This window comes from Camelina sativa, chromosome 1 (genome assembly GCF_000633955.1).
Source record: "Camelina sativa cultivar DH55 chromosome 1, Cs, whole genome shotgun sequence".
Taxonomy (NCBI): Eukaryota; Viridiplantae; Streptophyta; class Magnoliopsida; order Brassicales; family Brassicaceae; genus Camelina; species Camelina sativa.
In genome coordinates, this window is record NC_025685.1 from 13,399,595 (window position 1) to 13,415,810 (window position 16,216).

Genomic DNA, 16,216 nt, shown 5'->3' on the forward strand with positions numbered 1-16,216 from the left:
TTCAAAAATGCTCTTTCATGGTGTGCATTTTTAAAAATACCCCTTTTTAATATATAAAATGATTAAATTCTAAACCCTAAACCCTAAATACTAAACCCTACCTTTTAAAAACTATACACTAAACATAAAATTGAGAACCCAAACCTAAAAAAAAAATCTAAGAATTAATTTAACTCATTGTAATTGTGTAAAAGAGGGTAAAAATGAAAATGTTCAAAAAAAGGGTATTTTTGAAAAGGAGTATCTTAAAATGGGTATTTCTAACAAATTCTCATTTTTTGGACTTGTAGTTACTAAATTGGACAAAAAATACCTAGTTTAATTTCCACTGCCTTAAAAAACCATCGTTTTATTTATAATGGTAGTTTCATACTTACGACTTAACAGTCATTAACACTAGTGATGAATTTTTGACCAGAGTTAAAAAATAAACCTTTTGTAGTTAATTAGTCGCAAATAAAGATAATGTTGCCCTTTTATTTTTTACCTAAATCGACTTGGGATCTGAAAACCCTGAAAACATATTTTCATTAATGATGATGATGAAAAAATAAAAACTATTATTAAAATAAAACATAAAAGAAAGAGAAATATATAAAAATATTTAATTTGGAAAAATAAAATATTTATATATATATATATTTACACTTTTGAAGAGCTTTTAAATATAATGGAAAGAGAATATAACGCGGTCCTTCACCTCTACATTTGGAGCTTCATGCGTTGATATGGGCGATGAGATCCATTTTGGCGGCGGGTGTTGATTGTTAGAGTTTTGAGACATATTGTGCTGAACTAGTGGCGATGGTGCAGTACCCCAATGATTGGCCTGCCTTCTCCAACCTGTTGGAAGAGCTTGGTGTACTTCGTTCATCTTTTCCATCCTTCGTGCTTATGAAGATTCCGCACACATCCAATGTTCGAGCTGATTGTCTTGCTCACTTTTCGAGATTATTAATTTCTGCATCTACTTTTGTAAACTCTTTCCTTCTGCCTTGGGCAATCAACCTCGAAGTTATCTTTTAATTTAATATTTGGTTGAAAAAAAAAATGTTTTTAAATTTTATAGCATCATGGAAAATATTAAAATGATGGTTGAAATTTAAAAAATAATAAAACTATAAAAGTTTGATTGATAATTTAAATGTTTTTAAAGTTTTAAAAGCTTTCACCAATCGGGTATATATATATATATATATATTAAAATTACGGTTTTAAAATTTTTATTTTTATTCTTCATGAAAACATTGGAAAAAAAAATTCACAAAACTTATGCTACTACTCTTATGTTAAAGTATTTATTTCCAGGGTAATAAAATCTGTGTCTGTCTCTTCCACTTCAATAGGACAGTGCAAGTTTTTCGAATCTTTTTGGCCAGATAATTTTAAAACTGAGCGAGGAAACTTACTTTTGTAAAGGTGACCATTTTGCACATACGAAGGTGGAAAGCTTATAATTGGAAATTTTATATTTTAATACAAAAGAAGTGTTTAAGAACCACCGCTTGGTCTCACCACTCAAATTCGAACGTATGGCACGTGGGCACAAACTCCTGTACCAACCTTTAGATACTAGCGGCACGAGGGGACTTCTATTTTCTCGTCGTTTTAAAGTTCTTTATTCAACTTAAATATGTAGTTTGTTTTAGTTTTTTTAATACGATGTAATTTCAAAAACCATTGTCTTTTCTCCTAGACATGTATTTTTATTTCTTGCAAGATGATATATAAATAGAATTTTAAATGTTTTAAGTTTTTATGAGCTCAACAGTTTTGTCAATATTGCCCACAAGTTTAAACGTTTGCTTTTTGTCCTCTTTGAAAAATCAAATGCTGAGAAAACTGTTACATCTCTTTTTCTTAAAAACTCCTGTCTCTCTCCTTTTTTTTCCGCTGAGTTAATTGAATGCTACAAAGGAGAAACAGAATAACTTAAAACCAAAATTATCACTTATCGTCAGAAAAAGAGTTCACGAACATATTTTATACTATACAAAATGATAACTATAGTTGTAAATAAAAACTTCATGGAACAAACTGGAACACATGGGGCTCTCTTATTGTAACTTATATTTTCTTCTTTGGGTGATTTTAACCATGTTTATTTTATAGTTATATAATACTATCTCTCCATAATTTGATAAAATAAAAAGGAGAGAGTCTTCTTGTATTTATCCTTCATTGGAGTAAACACAAACGGTTTTAGATTACATATTATTAGCTGTTCATCACACAGTTCTTCCTCTTTAAAACCTGAACTTCTTTCTCTGTTCCATTAGAACCAAAGGCCAATCTTTGTGAACATATCACATCTTCATATATATACTTCAGATCCGCAACCAAAATTTAGACCATATTTAATATCAATCTTTCTCCATCTGAAGTTGGAGAAAATAGCTAGTTTTGGTTGGATCTTTTCATATGTTGTGGATCCTCTTTCTTCTCTTTTATAAAGTTTTGAACTTGTCAAGCTCTTTCTGAATCACAAAAGATTATATGTTGTATATGGAGATGGATGGCCAGATAGTTTATGTTGTTTGAAGATTCGATGATAGCCAAGTTGGGTTAATTTTTTCTTTTTTTCCTTCTTGCCTCCTTACCCACATACAAACCCTATCTGTCCGTACAAACACTAAAAACCCTAACTTTTCACTCTCTCTCCAATCTAGTTTTATCGTTTTCATTTCCACCTCCACGAGAGAAAAGACTATTCACGGATCCATCACACCGATGAAAAGCTTGCATGTGGCGGCGAACGGCGGAGATCTGGCTGAGGATTGTGGAATACTCGCCGGAGATGCTGATGAAGATATTTTAATAGTTGGAATGGATGATGTTGGTAGAGAGATCTGGATAGATGACCATGGAGGTGACCATAATCATCATCATGCTCATGGAGATGATGACTTGATTGTTCATCATGACCCTTCACTCTTCTACGGAGATCTCCCGACGCTTCCTGATTTCCCATGCATGTCGTCATCATCATCGTCTTCAACATCTCCAGCTCCTGTCAACGCAATCGTCTCCTCAGCCTCTTCTTCTTCCGCAGCTTCTTCCTCCACTTCCTCAGCTGCTTCTTGGGCTATTTTGAGATCAGACGGAGAAGATCCGGCTCCCAACCAAAACCAATACGGATCAGGAAAGTGTGATGAGTCTTCTGGCGCATTGCAATCCACAGCTTCAATGGAGATTCCGTTAGACACTAGTCAAGGTTTCGGTTGCGGTGAAGGCGGTGGTGATTGCATTGATATGATGGAGACTTTCGGGTACATGGATCTGCTCGATAGCAACGAGTTCTTTGATACTTCAGCCATCTTTAGCCAAGATGATGACACGCAAAACCCTAACTTGATGGACCAAACCCTTGAGAGACAACAAGATCAGGTCGTTGTTCCGATGTTGGAGAATAATAGTGGAGGAGACATGCAAATGATGAATTCTTCCTTGGAACAAGATGATGATCTCGCGACTGTGTTCTTGGAATGGCTAAAGAACAACAAGGACACTGTGTCGGCTGAGGATTTAAGGAAAGTGAAGATCAAGAAAGCTACGATTGAATCAGCGGCGAGAAGGCTTGGTGGTGGGAAAGAAGCTATGAAGCAGCTTTTGAAGCTGATTCTTGAATGGGTGCAAACTAATCATTTGCAAAGAAGACGCACCACCACCACCACCACCATCACCACCACCAACAACAACAACATCTCTTATCAACAATCATTCCAACAAGATCCATTTCAAAACCCTAACCCTAATAACAACAACTTAATCCCACCGTCCGATCAAACATGTTTCTCACCTTCAACATGGGTTCCTACACCACAACCACAACAAGCTTTTGTCTCCGATCCGGGTTTCGGATACATGCCTGCTCCGAGTTATCCTCCTCCGCCACCGGAGTATCTTCCTATACTTGAATCTCCACCGTCATGGCCACCGCCACCACCACAGTCTGGTCCCATGCCACATCAACAATTCCCCATGCCGCCAAACCCGCAGTATAATCAGTTTGGAGAGCCAACAGGTTTCACCGGATACAACATGAATCCGTATCAATATCCTTATATTCCTCCAGGACAAATGAGAGATCAGAGACTACTTCGTTTGTGTTCCTCCGCAACTAAAGAGGCAAGAAAGAAACGGATGGCGAGACAGAGAAGGTTCTTGTCTCATCACCATAGACACAACAACAACAACAACAACAACAGCACTAATCAGCAGAATCAGAACCAAGTCGGTGAAACCTGTGCCGCGGTGGCTCCACAACTTAATCCCGTGGCCACAAACGCCACCGGAGGGACATGGATGTATTGGCCAAACGTTCCTTCTGTGCCACCTCAGTTACCACCACCGATGGAGACTCAGTTACCAATGATGGACCGAGCTGGCTCCGCTTCTGCTATGCCACGTCAGCAGGTGGTACCAGTACCAGTACCAGATCGTCGGCAGGTAGACATGCACAATGTTCATCTTTCTCATTGTTTAATGTTATAAGGAAAGTGTAACTGCACCAAGTCGTATTGGTTTGATGATGAAGCTGTTTGATTAATGAAAATTAAAATGATTTTTATTTCTTTTGGAAGGGATGGAAACCAGAAAAGAATCTGCGGTTTCTCTTGCAGAAAGTCTTGAAGCAAAGCGACGTGGGTAACCTTGGAAGGATCGTCTTACCAAAAGTAAATTTACTTCTAATTTCTTGTAGCATTTGCTTTCCTTTTTTCCTTTTTTTTTCTTTTTTTTTCTTTTTAAGTTTCTATGTGTATGTAAAACCGATTTTTGTTGTTTTCACTGTTTTGGTTTAAGTTTTTTTTTTTGAAAAATATATTTTGGTTTTAATTTTTATTTTACTGAATTTTATGAAAATGAAAATATACAGAAAGAAGCTGAGACGCACTTGCCGGAGCTAGAGGCAAGAGACGGTATCTCTCTAGCCATGGAAGATATTGGAACCTCTCGTGTGTGGAACATGCGCTATAGGTAAGTTACGATGATAATTTAGTGAACATTTGATTTTTTTTTTTTTTCAATGTCTTTCGTGTATTTGTCAAGAGTTGGAACTTTGACCAGTCTCTCTCTTTGATTATTTAATTTTCTTCTTTTAATGGGTTGTAGATTTTGGCCGAACAACAAAAGCAGGATGTATCTTCTCGAGAACACCGGTACGTTTTTGAAAATGTACCCATTAGTAAATTTTTGTTCTATAGTTTGTTGTTCTTTTGTAATTTATTACTGTTGTGGCCGCCTAACTAATTTTCCTTGAAAATTTACTTTTACAGGCGATTTTGTGAAAAGCAATGGGCTCCAAGAAGGTGATTTCATAGTCATATACTCCGACGTTAAATGTGGCAAATATGTAAGAGAATCATCACATTTTGTTTCCTACAATTTTTTATAATATTCAATTCTCATCATTACTTAATATTGTGACAGTTGATACGAGGGGTTAAAGTAAGACAGCCGACGGGACAGAAGCAGGAGGCTCCGCCGTCGTCAGCAGCTACCACGAAGAGGCAAAACAAGTCGCAGAGGAACATAAACAATAACTCTCCTTCGGCCAGTGTGGTGGTCGCTTCACCAGCTTCTCAAACTGTTAAATGAAGAAAGCAAAAAAGAAAGAACATGAAACAATATAAATATTATTATGTAGCAAGTAATAAAGAGGCAAAAGGAAAAAATGGCAGCGTACCTGAGTGTGCCACTTCTCGTGCATGCATGGGATCTTAAAGACAAATGGAGGGTTATGATTAAAGCTGTGTTGTCGGGGTCGGGGTTCGGGTTTTTACTCCATTTTTTTGCTTTTTCTTGTCGAGTCGTTAACTCTTCTCTTCCTTTTTTACCGTCAGGATATTGTAAAGAATGATTAAATCTGGAAATGGTGTTTGTGTTATATTTCTGGAGAGATGATTATAGTCTTTTTGTTGTTGTAACTTTTTATACGTATGTGGCTCATTTCTTGAGTTGAGCTTTATTACGTATCGTTTATAATGTGAATATTTTGCGGAAAATGATAATATATAAATGTACGGAGTTATTTGTAAAGATTACGTTCTTATAGAATAGGAANGCAATGGGCTCCAAGAAGGTGATTTCATAGTCATATACTCCGACGTTAAATGTGGCAAATATGTAAGAGAATCATCACATTTTGTTTCCTACAATTTTTTATAATATTCAATTCTCATCATTACTTAATATTGTGACAGTTGATACGAGGGGTTAAAGTAAGACAGCCGACGGGACAGAAGCAGGAGGCTCCGCCGTCGTCAGCAGCTACCACGAAGAGGCAAAACAAGTCGCAGAGGAACATAAACAATAACTCTCCTTCGGCCAGTGTGGTGGTCGCTTCACCAGCTTCTCAAACTGTTAAATGAAGAAAGCAAAAAAGAAAGAACATGAAACAATATAAATATTATTATGTAGCAAGTAATAAAGAGGCAAAAGGAAAAAATGGCAGCGTACCTGAGTGTGCCACTTCTCGCGCATGCATGGGATCTTCAAGACAAATGGAGGGTTATGATTAAAGCTGTGTTGTCGGGGTCGGGGTTCGGGTTTTTACTCCATTTTTTTGCTTTTTCTTGTCGAGTCGTTAACTCTTCTCTTCCTTTTTTACCGTCAGGATATTGTAAAGAATGATTAAATCTGGAAATGGTGTTTGTGTTATATTTCTGGAGAGATGATTATAGTCTTTTTGTTGTTGTAACTTTTTATACGTATGTGGCTCATTTCTTGAGTTGAGCTTTATTACGTATCGTTTATAATGTGAATATTTTGCGGAAAATGATAATATATAAATGTACGGAGTTATTTGTAAAGATTACGTTCTTATAGAATAGGAAGAGGATAGCTGGGGTTACCCATTTTACATCTAAATTTAGTTTGAGAAAGTTCGTTTTTAAGGAAATTTAGGTTTGACTGGTTTAGCCACAAAATGTGGCGTTGCGTACACTTGTATTTGAGAATTGGGACCAATCATATAAATGGTTTCATACCATATTAAAACAATTGTAAACGCGCCAAATGAGAACTTCTTTTCCTCTTCCTAATTTGCATGCTATTGGGATAATAATCCGGCCTTGACCGCTGTCACCATTCAAAGCTTAAGATTCTCGATTATAAATAAGAAAGTTTTGTAATTTTATATTTATCTCAATATGTTAATAGATTCGTGACAGTTATAGAAAAATATATTGAAAATAATGAGACAAAATGAAAATGATCGATAAAGCATTTATCTATCCAAAGACCAACTCTAAAACCAAACTTTGGAGTATGGTAAACTTAATGCTTAGTGTGGATTCCTAATACAAGTGAGACAAAACTTGAAAGTGTCGTTTCATATGCAAATGCGGATTTTAAACTTTGAAGAGTTTGCATTGACGATTTTTCTCGTCAGATGTCAGACTCACATTTATGAACTAAAAGTATATATGGTTTCATATAAGCAAAGAAGCTCAATATGTTCATGGATGCCTTTTTGTCATATGTTAAGACTCACATTTATCAACTAAAAGCATCTATGGCTTCGTATAAGCAACGAAGGTCAATTGTTCATGGGCGGTTTTTTAGCTGATGTCAGACACGTTTATGAACTAAAAGCATTTATAGCTTCGTATAAGCAAAGAAGGTCCATATGTTCATGGACGGTTTTTTTGTCATATGTCAGGCTCACGTTAATGAAATAAAAGCATATATGACATGTATAAGTAAAAAAAGTCAATATATTCATGGACGGTTTTTTTTATCATATGTGAGACTCATGTTTATGAAATAAAAGCATATATGACTTTTTTAAGTAAAAAATGTCAATATATTCAAGGACGGTTTTTTTTGTGAGATGCACATTTATAAATTAAAAGTATATATGGCTTTGTATAATCAAATAAGGTTAATATGTTCACGAACAGTTTTATGTAAGATGTCAGACTCACATTTATGAACTAAAAGCATCTATGAATTCATATAAGCAAAAATATCAATATGTTCATGACGGTTTTTTTTGTCAGATGTCAGACTCACACTTATGAACTAAAAGCATATATGATTTCATATAAGTAAAGAAGGTTAATATGTTTTATTTACAATTTCCAAGATTAGGTTTATCACCAGTTTACTAATTGCAATGTGCAATTATTGTGTCCTAGTAGTAATTACTTGATCAAACCCTACAAGGACCAGCATAACACAAAAAGATTTCGACAATAGAAGTTAGCTAAGGCAAAAGAAAAATTCTTACTAAAACTTTAAAGTATTATTTCATGTGCAGATAGTTTAAAAGATAGAGTTTTAGGACATGTCCAACCCAGAAATGGCTAGAGATTCTCAAAAAAGAAAATAATAATAATACTTTAATCATACAATAAGCAATGTTGTTTCAATGAAAATTGAACTAATGAAAATGGTCTATAGCCTATAAACAGTTGAGAAACGTTGTTTCAGTAAGCAATTCCATAAACGTTACTTTTTTTAGTAGGCCAGCTTTTGAATTTTTTAATTAAAATTAGGCCTACAAAAACATGAGTTTGCATAGACGTTTTCTTGGTTAGAAGGTCAAGACTCGTATATGTATGAACAAAGCCTCTTTGACTTAATATAAGCAAAGAAAATCGATATGTTCATAATTTATTTTGCAATTGCCACAATTAAGTTTAAAAACAATTTAGCAACCCGCAAATGTTAGTAGTAATTACAAGATCGAACCCCACCAAGATCAATGGAACACGAAAAGTATTCGAGAAGAGAGGCTAGCTAAATCAATTTATTTTTAGTTTAGTTTTTCAATCACTAAAATAACTACCTCTTTTTTTTTTGACAAAACAAGAAGGTACTAGCATTGAATAAATTGATTGGAAAATAAAAAGGCATTAGATATTTAGGTATGCGAGAAGGATTCATGAATGCAAATACAACACAAATAATAAAGGAAAAAACATCAGAACCGTTCCGAAATTAGTTCACAAAATTATATACCTATGAGTTTCGGTTTGATCAGTTTACAACACTATTTAGCATAAATTTTAATTGGTTACAGAAGTATTTGAAACAAGCCGATCCAGTTTTTTTTTTTTATATTTAAAATATAATATAATTAAATATTCCATAATATTTAATTACAACTCAAACATACCAAACGAACAATATGCACATCGGAATGAAAAACATAACCAACAACCTAACATATTTTTATCCAAGATTTCAACAATACAAACATTAAAAACCAACATCACAAAACCGAGATCCTAGATGATCCTCAACCTCATCGCCATGATTCCACGCTACACATTACCTAAACAAAATAATTCTAACAACAAATAAAACCAGGAGAGACTCTCCTCGCGTCTGCAACAGCCTAGTAACTTCCGTTAACTTCCAAATCCCTCCGATGGAAAGCTAGCCCTAGACGTCACGAAGTTTCCCACAAAATCTCGTGTCAATCAGGTACCAGACAAGCCCACGACACACTTACAATCCCCTCTGGTCTCAGTTCGCGTTTGAGACGAATCACCTCACAAAACATTGGGTACAATTTGCTATGTCGAAACCCTTTCCTACCCAACCATGATGATTCTGATTTCTCCTTAATCTCCTTCACACCACACCAAACATCTCTCTCTTTGCTTTATTCACAGCTCAAGCATGAAATCCGCAACAACAACAATAAGGAGAAGGTGTCGAGATTTATAAAACACTTCTAAACCGGGATGTTACAATATTACTCGTTCAAAGTTAACTCATGATTTAAATAGGCATTCTAAATATATCGATCAATGAATTATTACTTACACATATTTAAAAGTACAACTAAAGAAAAAATCATGAAAGATATATTAGAAAAAAAAAAGCAATTTGAAATCTTCTCTAAAGTGGTGAGTTTGGGATGGGGATCTTTTTCTTTCTATTAAGGGTTTACAAGAGTTTTGAAATAAAAATGTCTTTAAAGGCTAAGATTTAAAAATGATGGGCCTAATAAGAAAAAATAACTAGGCCTCCTTTAAACACACGCCCACAAGCTATGGACATTCTAAGAAGAGTTGTTCGTTTACCACTTTTGANATTGGGACCAATCATATAAATGGTTTCATACCATATTAAAACAATTGTAAACGCGCCAAATGAGAACTTCTTTTCCTCTTCCTAATTTGCATGCTATTGGGATAATAATCCGGCCTTGACCGCTGTCACCATTCAAAGCTTAAGATTCTCGATTATAAATAAGAAAGTTTTGTAATTTTATATTTATCTCAATATGTTAATAGATTCGTGACAGTTATAGAAAAATATATTGAAAATAATGAGACAAAATGAAAATGATCGATAAAGCATTTATCTATCCAAAGACCAACTCTAAAACCAAACTTTGGAGTATGGTAAACTTAATGCTTAGTGTGGATTCCTAATACAAGTGAGACAAAACTTGAAAGTGTCGTTTCATATGCAAATGCGGATTTTAAACTTTGAAGAGTTTGCATTGACGATTTTTCTCGTCAGATGTCAGACTCACATTTATGAACTAAAAGTATATATGGTTTCATATANCGCATGCATGGGATCTTCAAGACAAATGGAGGGTTATGATTAAAGCTGTGTTGTCGGGGTCGGGGTTCGGGTTTTTACTCCATTTTTTTGCTTTTTCTTGTCGAGTCGTTAACTCTTCTCTTCCTTTTTTACCGTCAGGATATTGTAAAGAATGATTAATTCTGGAAATGGTGTTTGTGTTATATTTCTGGAGAGATGATTATAGTCTTTTTGTTGTTGTAACTTTTTATACGTATGTGGCTCATTTCTTGAGTTGAGCTTTATTACGTATCGTTTATAATGTGAATATTTTGCGGAAAATGATAATATATAAATGTACGGAGTTATTTGTAAAGATTACGTTCTTATAGAATAGGAAGAGGATAGCTGGGGTTACCCATTTTACATCTAAATTTAGTTTGAGAAAGTTCGTTTTTAAGGAAATTTAGGTTTGACTGGTTTAGCCACAAAATGTGGCGTTGCGTACACTTGTATTTGAGAATTGGGACCAATCATATAAATGGTTTCATACCATATTAAAACAATTGTAAACGCGCCAAATGAGAACTTCTTTTCCTCTTCCTAATTTGCATGCTATTGGGATAATAATCCGGCCTTGACCGCTGTCACCATTCAAAGCTTAAGATTCTCGATTATAAATAAGAAAGTTTTGTAATTTTATATTTATCTCAATATGTTAATAGATTCGTGACAGTTATAGAAAAATATATTGAAAATAATGAGACAAAATGAAAATGATCGATAAAGCATTTATCTATCCAAAGACCAACTCTAAAACCAAACTTTGGAGTATGGTAAACTTAATGCTTAGTGTGGATTCCTAATACAAGTGAGACAAAACTTGAAAGTGTCGTTTCATATGCAAATGCGGATTTTAAACTTTGAAGAGTTTGCATTGACGATTTTTCTCGTCAGATGTCAGACTCACATTTATGAACTAAAAGTATATATGGTTTCATATAAGCAAAGAAGCTCAATATGTTCATGGATGCCTTTTTGTCATATGTTAAGACTCACATTTATCAACTAAAAGCATCTATGGCTTCGTATAAGCAACGAAGGTCAATTGTTCATGGGCGGTTTTTTAGCTGATGTCAGACACGTTTATGAACTAAAAGCATTTATAGCTTCGTATAAGCAAAGAAGGTCCATATGTTCATGGACGGTTTTTTTGTCATATGTCAGGCTCACGTTAATGAAATAAAAGCATATATGACATGTATAAGTAAAAAAAGTCAATATATTCATGGACGGTTTTTTTTATCATATGTGAGACTCATGTTTATGAAATAAAAGCATATATGACTTTTTTAAGTAAAAAATGTCAATATATTCAAGGACGGTTTTTTTTGTGAGATGCACATTTATAAATTAAAAGTATATATGGCTTTGTATAATCAAATAAGGTTAATATGTTCACGAACAGTTTTATGTAAGATGTCAGACTCACATTTATGAACTAAAAGCATCTATGAATTCATATAAGCAAAAATATCAATATGTTCATGACGGTTTTTTTTGTCAGATGTCAGACTCACACTTATGAACTAAAAGCATATATGATTTCATATAAGTAAAGAAGGTTAATATGTTTTATTTACAATTTCCAAGATTAGGTTTATCACCAGTTTACTAATTGCAATGTGCAATTATTGTGTCCTAGTAGTAATTACTTGATCAAACCCTACAAGGACCAGCATAACACAAAAAGATTTCGACAATAGAAGTTAGCTAAGGCAAAAGAAAAATTCTTACTAAAACTTTAAAGTATTATTTCATGTGCAGATAGTTTAAAAGATAGAGTTTTAGGACATGTCCAACCCAGAAATGGCTAGAGATTCTCAAAAAAGAAAATAATAATAATACTTTAATCATACAATAAGCAATGTTGTTTCAATGAAAATTGAACTAATGAAAATGGTCTATAGCCTATAAACAGTTGAGAAACGTTGTTTCAGTAAGCAATTCCATAAACGTTACTTTTTTTAGTAGGCCAGCTTTTGAATTTTTTAATTAAAATTAGGCCTACAAAAACATGAGTTTGCATAGACGTTTTCTTGGTTAGAAGGTCAAGACTCGTATATGTATGAACAAAGCCTCTTTGACTTAATATAAGCAAAGAAAATCGATATGTTCATAATTTATTTTGCAATTGCCACAATTAAGTTTAAAAACAATTTAGCAACCCGCAAATGTTAGTAGTAATTACAAGATCGAACCCCACCAAGATCAATGGAACACGAAAAGTATTCGATAAGAGAGGCTAGCTAAATCAATTTATTTTTAGTTTAGTTTTTCAATCACTAAAATAACTACCTCTTTTTTTTTTGACAAAACAAGAAGGTACTAGCATTGAATAAATTGATTGGAAAATAAAAAGGCATTAGATATTTAGGTATGCGAGAAGGATTCATGAATGCAAATACAACACAAATAATAAAGGAAAAAACATCAGAACCGTTCCGAAATTAGTTCACAAAATTATATACCTATGAGTTTCGGTTTGATCAGTTTACAACACTATTTAGCATAAATTTTAATTGGTTACAGAAGTATTTGAAACAAGCCGATCCAGTTTTTTTTTTTTATATTTAAAATATAATATAATTAAATATTCCATAATATTTAATTACAACTCAAACATACCAAACGAACAATATGCACATCGGAATGAAAAACATAACCAACAACCTAACATATTTTTATCCAAGATTTCAACAATACAAACATTAAAAACCAACATCACAAAACCGAGATCCTAGATGATCCTCAACCTCATCGCCATGATTCCACGCTACACATTACCTAAACAAAATAATTCTAACAACAAATAAAACCAGGAGAGACTCTCCTCGCGTCTGCAACAGCCTAGTAACTTCCGTTAACTTCCAAATCCCTCCGATGGAAAGCTAGCCCTAGACGTCACGAAGTTTCCCACAAAATCTCGTGTCAATCAGGTACCAGACAAGCCCACGACACACTTACAATCCCCTCTGGTCTCAGTTCGCGTTTGAGACGAATCACCTCACAAAACATTGGGTACAATTTGCTATGTCGAAACCCTTTCCTACCCAACCATGATGATTCTGATTTCTCCTTAATCTCCTTCACACCACACCAAACATCTCTCTCTTTGCTTTATTCACAGCTCAAGCATGAAATCCGCAACAACAACAATAAGGAGAAGGTGTCGAGATTTATAAAACACTTCTAAACCGGGATGTTACAATATTACTCGTTCAAAGTTAACTCATGATTTAAATAGGCATTCTAAATATATCGATCAATGAATTATTACTTACACATATTTAAAAGTACAACTAAAGAAAAAATCATGAAAGATATATTAGAAAAAAAAAAGCAATTTGAAATCTTCTCTAAAGTGGTGAGTTTGGGATGGGGATCTTTTTCTTTCTATTAAGGGTTTACAAGAGTTTTGAAATAAAAATGTCTTTAAAGGCTAAGATTTAAAAATGATGGGCCTAATAAGAAAAAATAACTAGGCCTCCTTTAAACACACGCCCACAAGCTATGGACATTCTAAGAAGAGTTGTTCGTTTACCACTTTTGATTCTATTATATTCTCTTGTTTATCTGGTTAGCTTGAAGCCTTGAACCCTGTTTGTTCATTTGTTGTATCGTATGTATCAATGAGTAATGGACACCACCTAATGAATGGAGAGATTCAAAAAGATTGATCTGACCCGTGCCAAATATCCACACCACACCTTTCTCAATTCAGGCCCTACTACAAAGCCGTGAGACGGTTGAAAACTTGAAAACATATGACTTATAAAATAGAATAGAGAAACAAAAGAAAACAAAAAAAAGTGGAGTTGATGAATAATCTGATCTTATGAAAGTGAAGTTGATTGCAAAAGGAGCAGAGCGTGGTAGTTGAATAGTTTCAGATGTTGATAAAGACGTGACATATTTGAGTCAGTAATCTAATCAGTGATTTCTCATGTTTTCATCTGTCTTCTTCTATATAGTTGCATGAAATATATTTATACATCTGGAGACTTGAGAACATATTATTATTTTACACAACAGGATGATTCGAAATTGTGTAGTCACCCTTAGAGATGTAATAAAAGTATAAAACAATAAAATAATTTTCCCGACTTGCAAACATATATGTTCTCTATTTTATGTAATATGTAGTCTTATTAGACCAAATCCAACAAGGTCAAAATAAAAGATCATTGTTTTTAACTTTGTCTTATGATCTATGATATTATTCTTTTTGAACAATTCTATATTACTAAAAGCCAAAGTGCCAAACTCGATAACATTACAACAATGTTTTTGAATCTGCTCTGACTTAAATAGATTTGTAGTGGTAGCTGTAGTCTGTAAAGGGAACAAGCTAGTTGTTTTGCATCATTCATAAAATTTTAATCCGTTGCAAAGATATATTAAATTTGTTTCACAAACATTAGTCGTATCATTTTACTATTTCCACATATACTATTATGAAAAGTGTACAATTCTCTCTCATGCCAGTTAATAACATAGTACTAATTTTTTCCCCCTAACTAATAAGGTGGAATAGTAAGATTTAAATGGATATATAATTAATAAAATTTCTGTTAAAAGTACAAAACAACATTTTTTTGTAAAACAAAATATAACTTTAACATGATACCCTTTGTAAAACGGAGACATAATAAGATTTTATATTTTGTTTTTCTATATATATGCTTAATTTTAAGAAAACAAACTCTATTTTCTTCAATAAAAAACAAAAAAAATAGAGCGGGTAATTAAACAATAAAACAAATTATTCTGTCTTGTTTAATGTCAAAAATCCAAATCTAAAATTATGTTTTTGGACATTGTCCGGTTCTGGCTCGATCCCCACCGTTGAAATTTTTTCGAAATAGGCAAAACAATACACAAAAGGACATAGACAACAAAACTTCTTCTCACTTAGGTATTCACATTTCCCATTTTTCAAAAATAAAAAAATTGGCTCTGTATTTTCTGTATATATACTTCCAACAAATTGTCTTTCTAGAAACCACAACTATCCAAGACTCTACCACCTTCTCCATCATCAACCGTTCATTCACTTATCTCATGTCTCCCAATGAACTCATCAACGGACAAGGTTGAAGGAGTATGAAACACCCTATGAACCAATTTACAGAAAAAAAAAAGAAAGAACTTCAACTTGATAAAAAGAACATCATTTTTATTATTTTGGCAGAGATAAAAAGTCTTTAATTCCGAATTTGAGCGTGCTAATAGTTTAATCAATTAAAGTTATAAAGAAAAGTAACTTTATAAATTCAGGAGTAATCAGTACATTTATACCATTCTTGTCCATCACTTTAAACTCTTTGATCCGACGGTAAGCAATCAATCCGGTTAAACACTTTCTGATTATAAAGATTCCAACTTTTGGATCAATCGGACGGTAAGGAACCAATCCGGTTTGAGTTTGGATCATAGCCGTTGAGATGATTGACCAAAGTGCTTACAAAGTAGTCAACACTCTCTTTCTGCTACAAAGGAGCAGCCTTGAAACTCAAAGTTCTTACCTTTTTCCCTTCACTAACCTCTCTCTCTCTTTCTCTCTCTCTCTCTCTTTGTGAGAAATGGGCATGGAAGTTTTGAGATTTCTTCATGTTTCTTTCTTCTTCTTTGTGTTGATTCTTCACTGTCATTGTGGAACATC

General features: G+C 33.7%; 1 protein-coding gene and 1 long non-coding RNA gene across 2 annotated transcripts; both read left to right on the forward strand.

Annotated features, from left to right (window-relative positions):
* Window positions 2,731-5,971, forward strand: LOC104789694 (B3 domain-containing transcription factor ABI3). The gene is made up of 6 exons (XM_010515353.2): window positions 2,731-4,449; window positions 4,584-4,676; window positions 4,877-4,977; window positions 5,113-5,159; window positions 5,277-5,353; window positions 5,431-5,971. Exons 1-6 carry the CDS (start codon window positions 2,731-2,733, stop codon window positions 5,596-5,598), a joined length of 2,205 nt encoding a protein of 734 aa, XP_010513655.1. The 3' UTR covers window positions 5,599-5,971.
* LOC104789702 lies at window positions 6,065-6,744 on the forward strand. Its single transcript, XR_768567.2, has 2 exons — window positions 6,065-6,126; window positions 6,204-6,744. It is a non-coding gene; the product is annotated as an uncharacterized LOC104789702 (long non-coding RNA).

Coding starts and splice junctions, on each gene's coding strand:
- LOC104789694 (XM_010515353.2), top strand. CDS start 2,731: ATGAAAAGCTTGCATGTGGCGGCGAACGGCGGAGATCTGGCTGAGGAT. Junction 4,450..4,583: donor CAGTACCAGATCGTCGGCAG/GTAGACATGCAC, acceptor TTCTTTTGGAAG/GGATGGAAACCAGAAAAGAA. Junction 4,677..4,876: donor GAAGGATCGTCTTACCAAAA/GTAAATTTACTT, acceptor GAAAATATACAG/AAAGAAGCTGAGACGCACTT.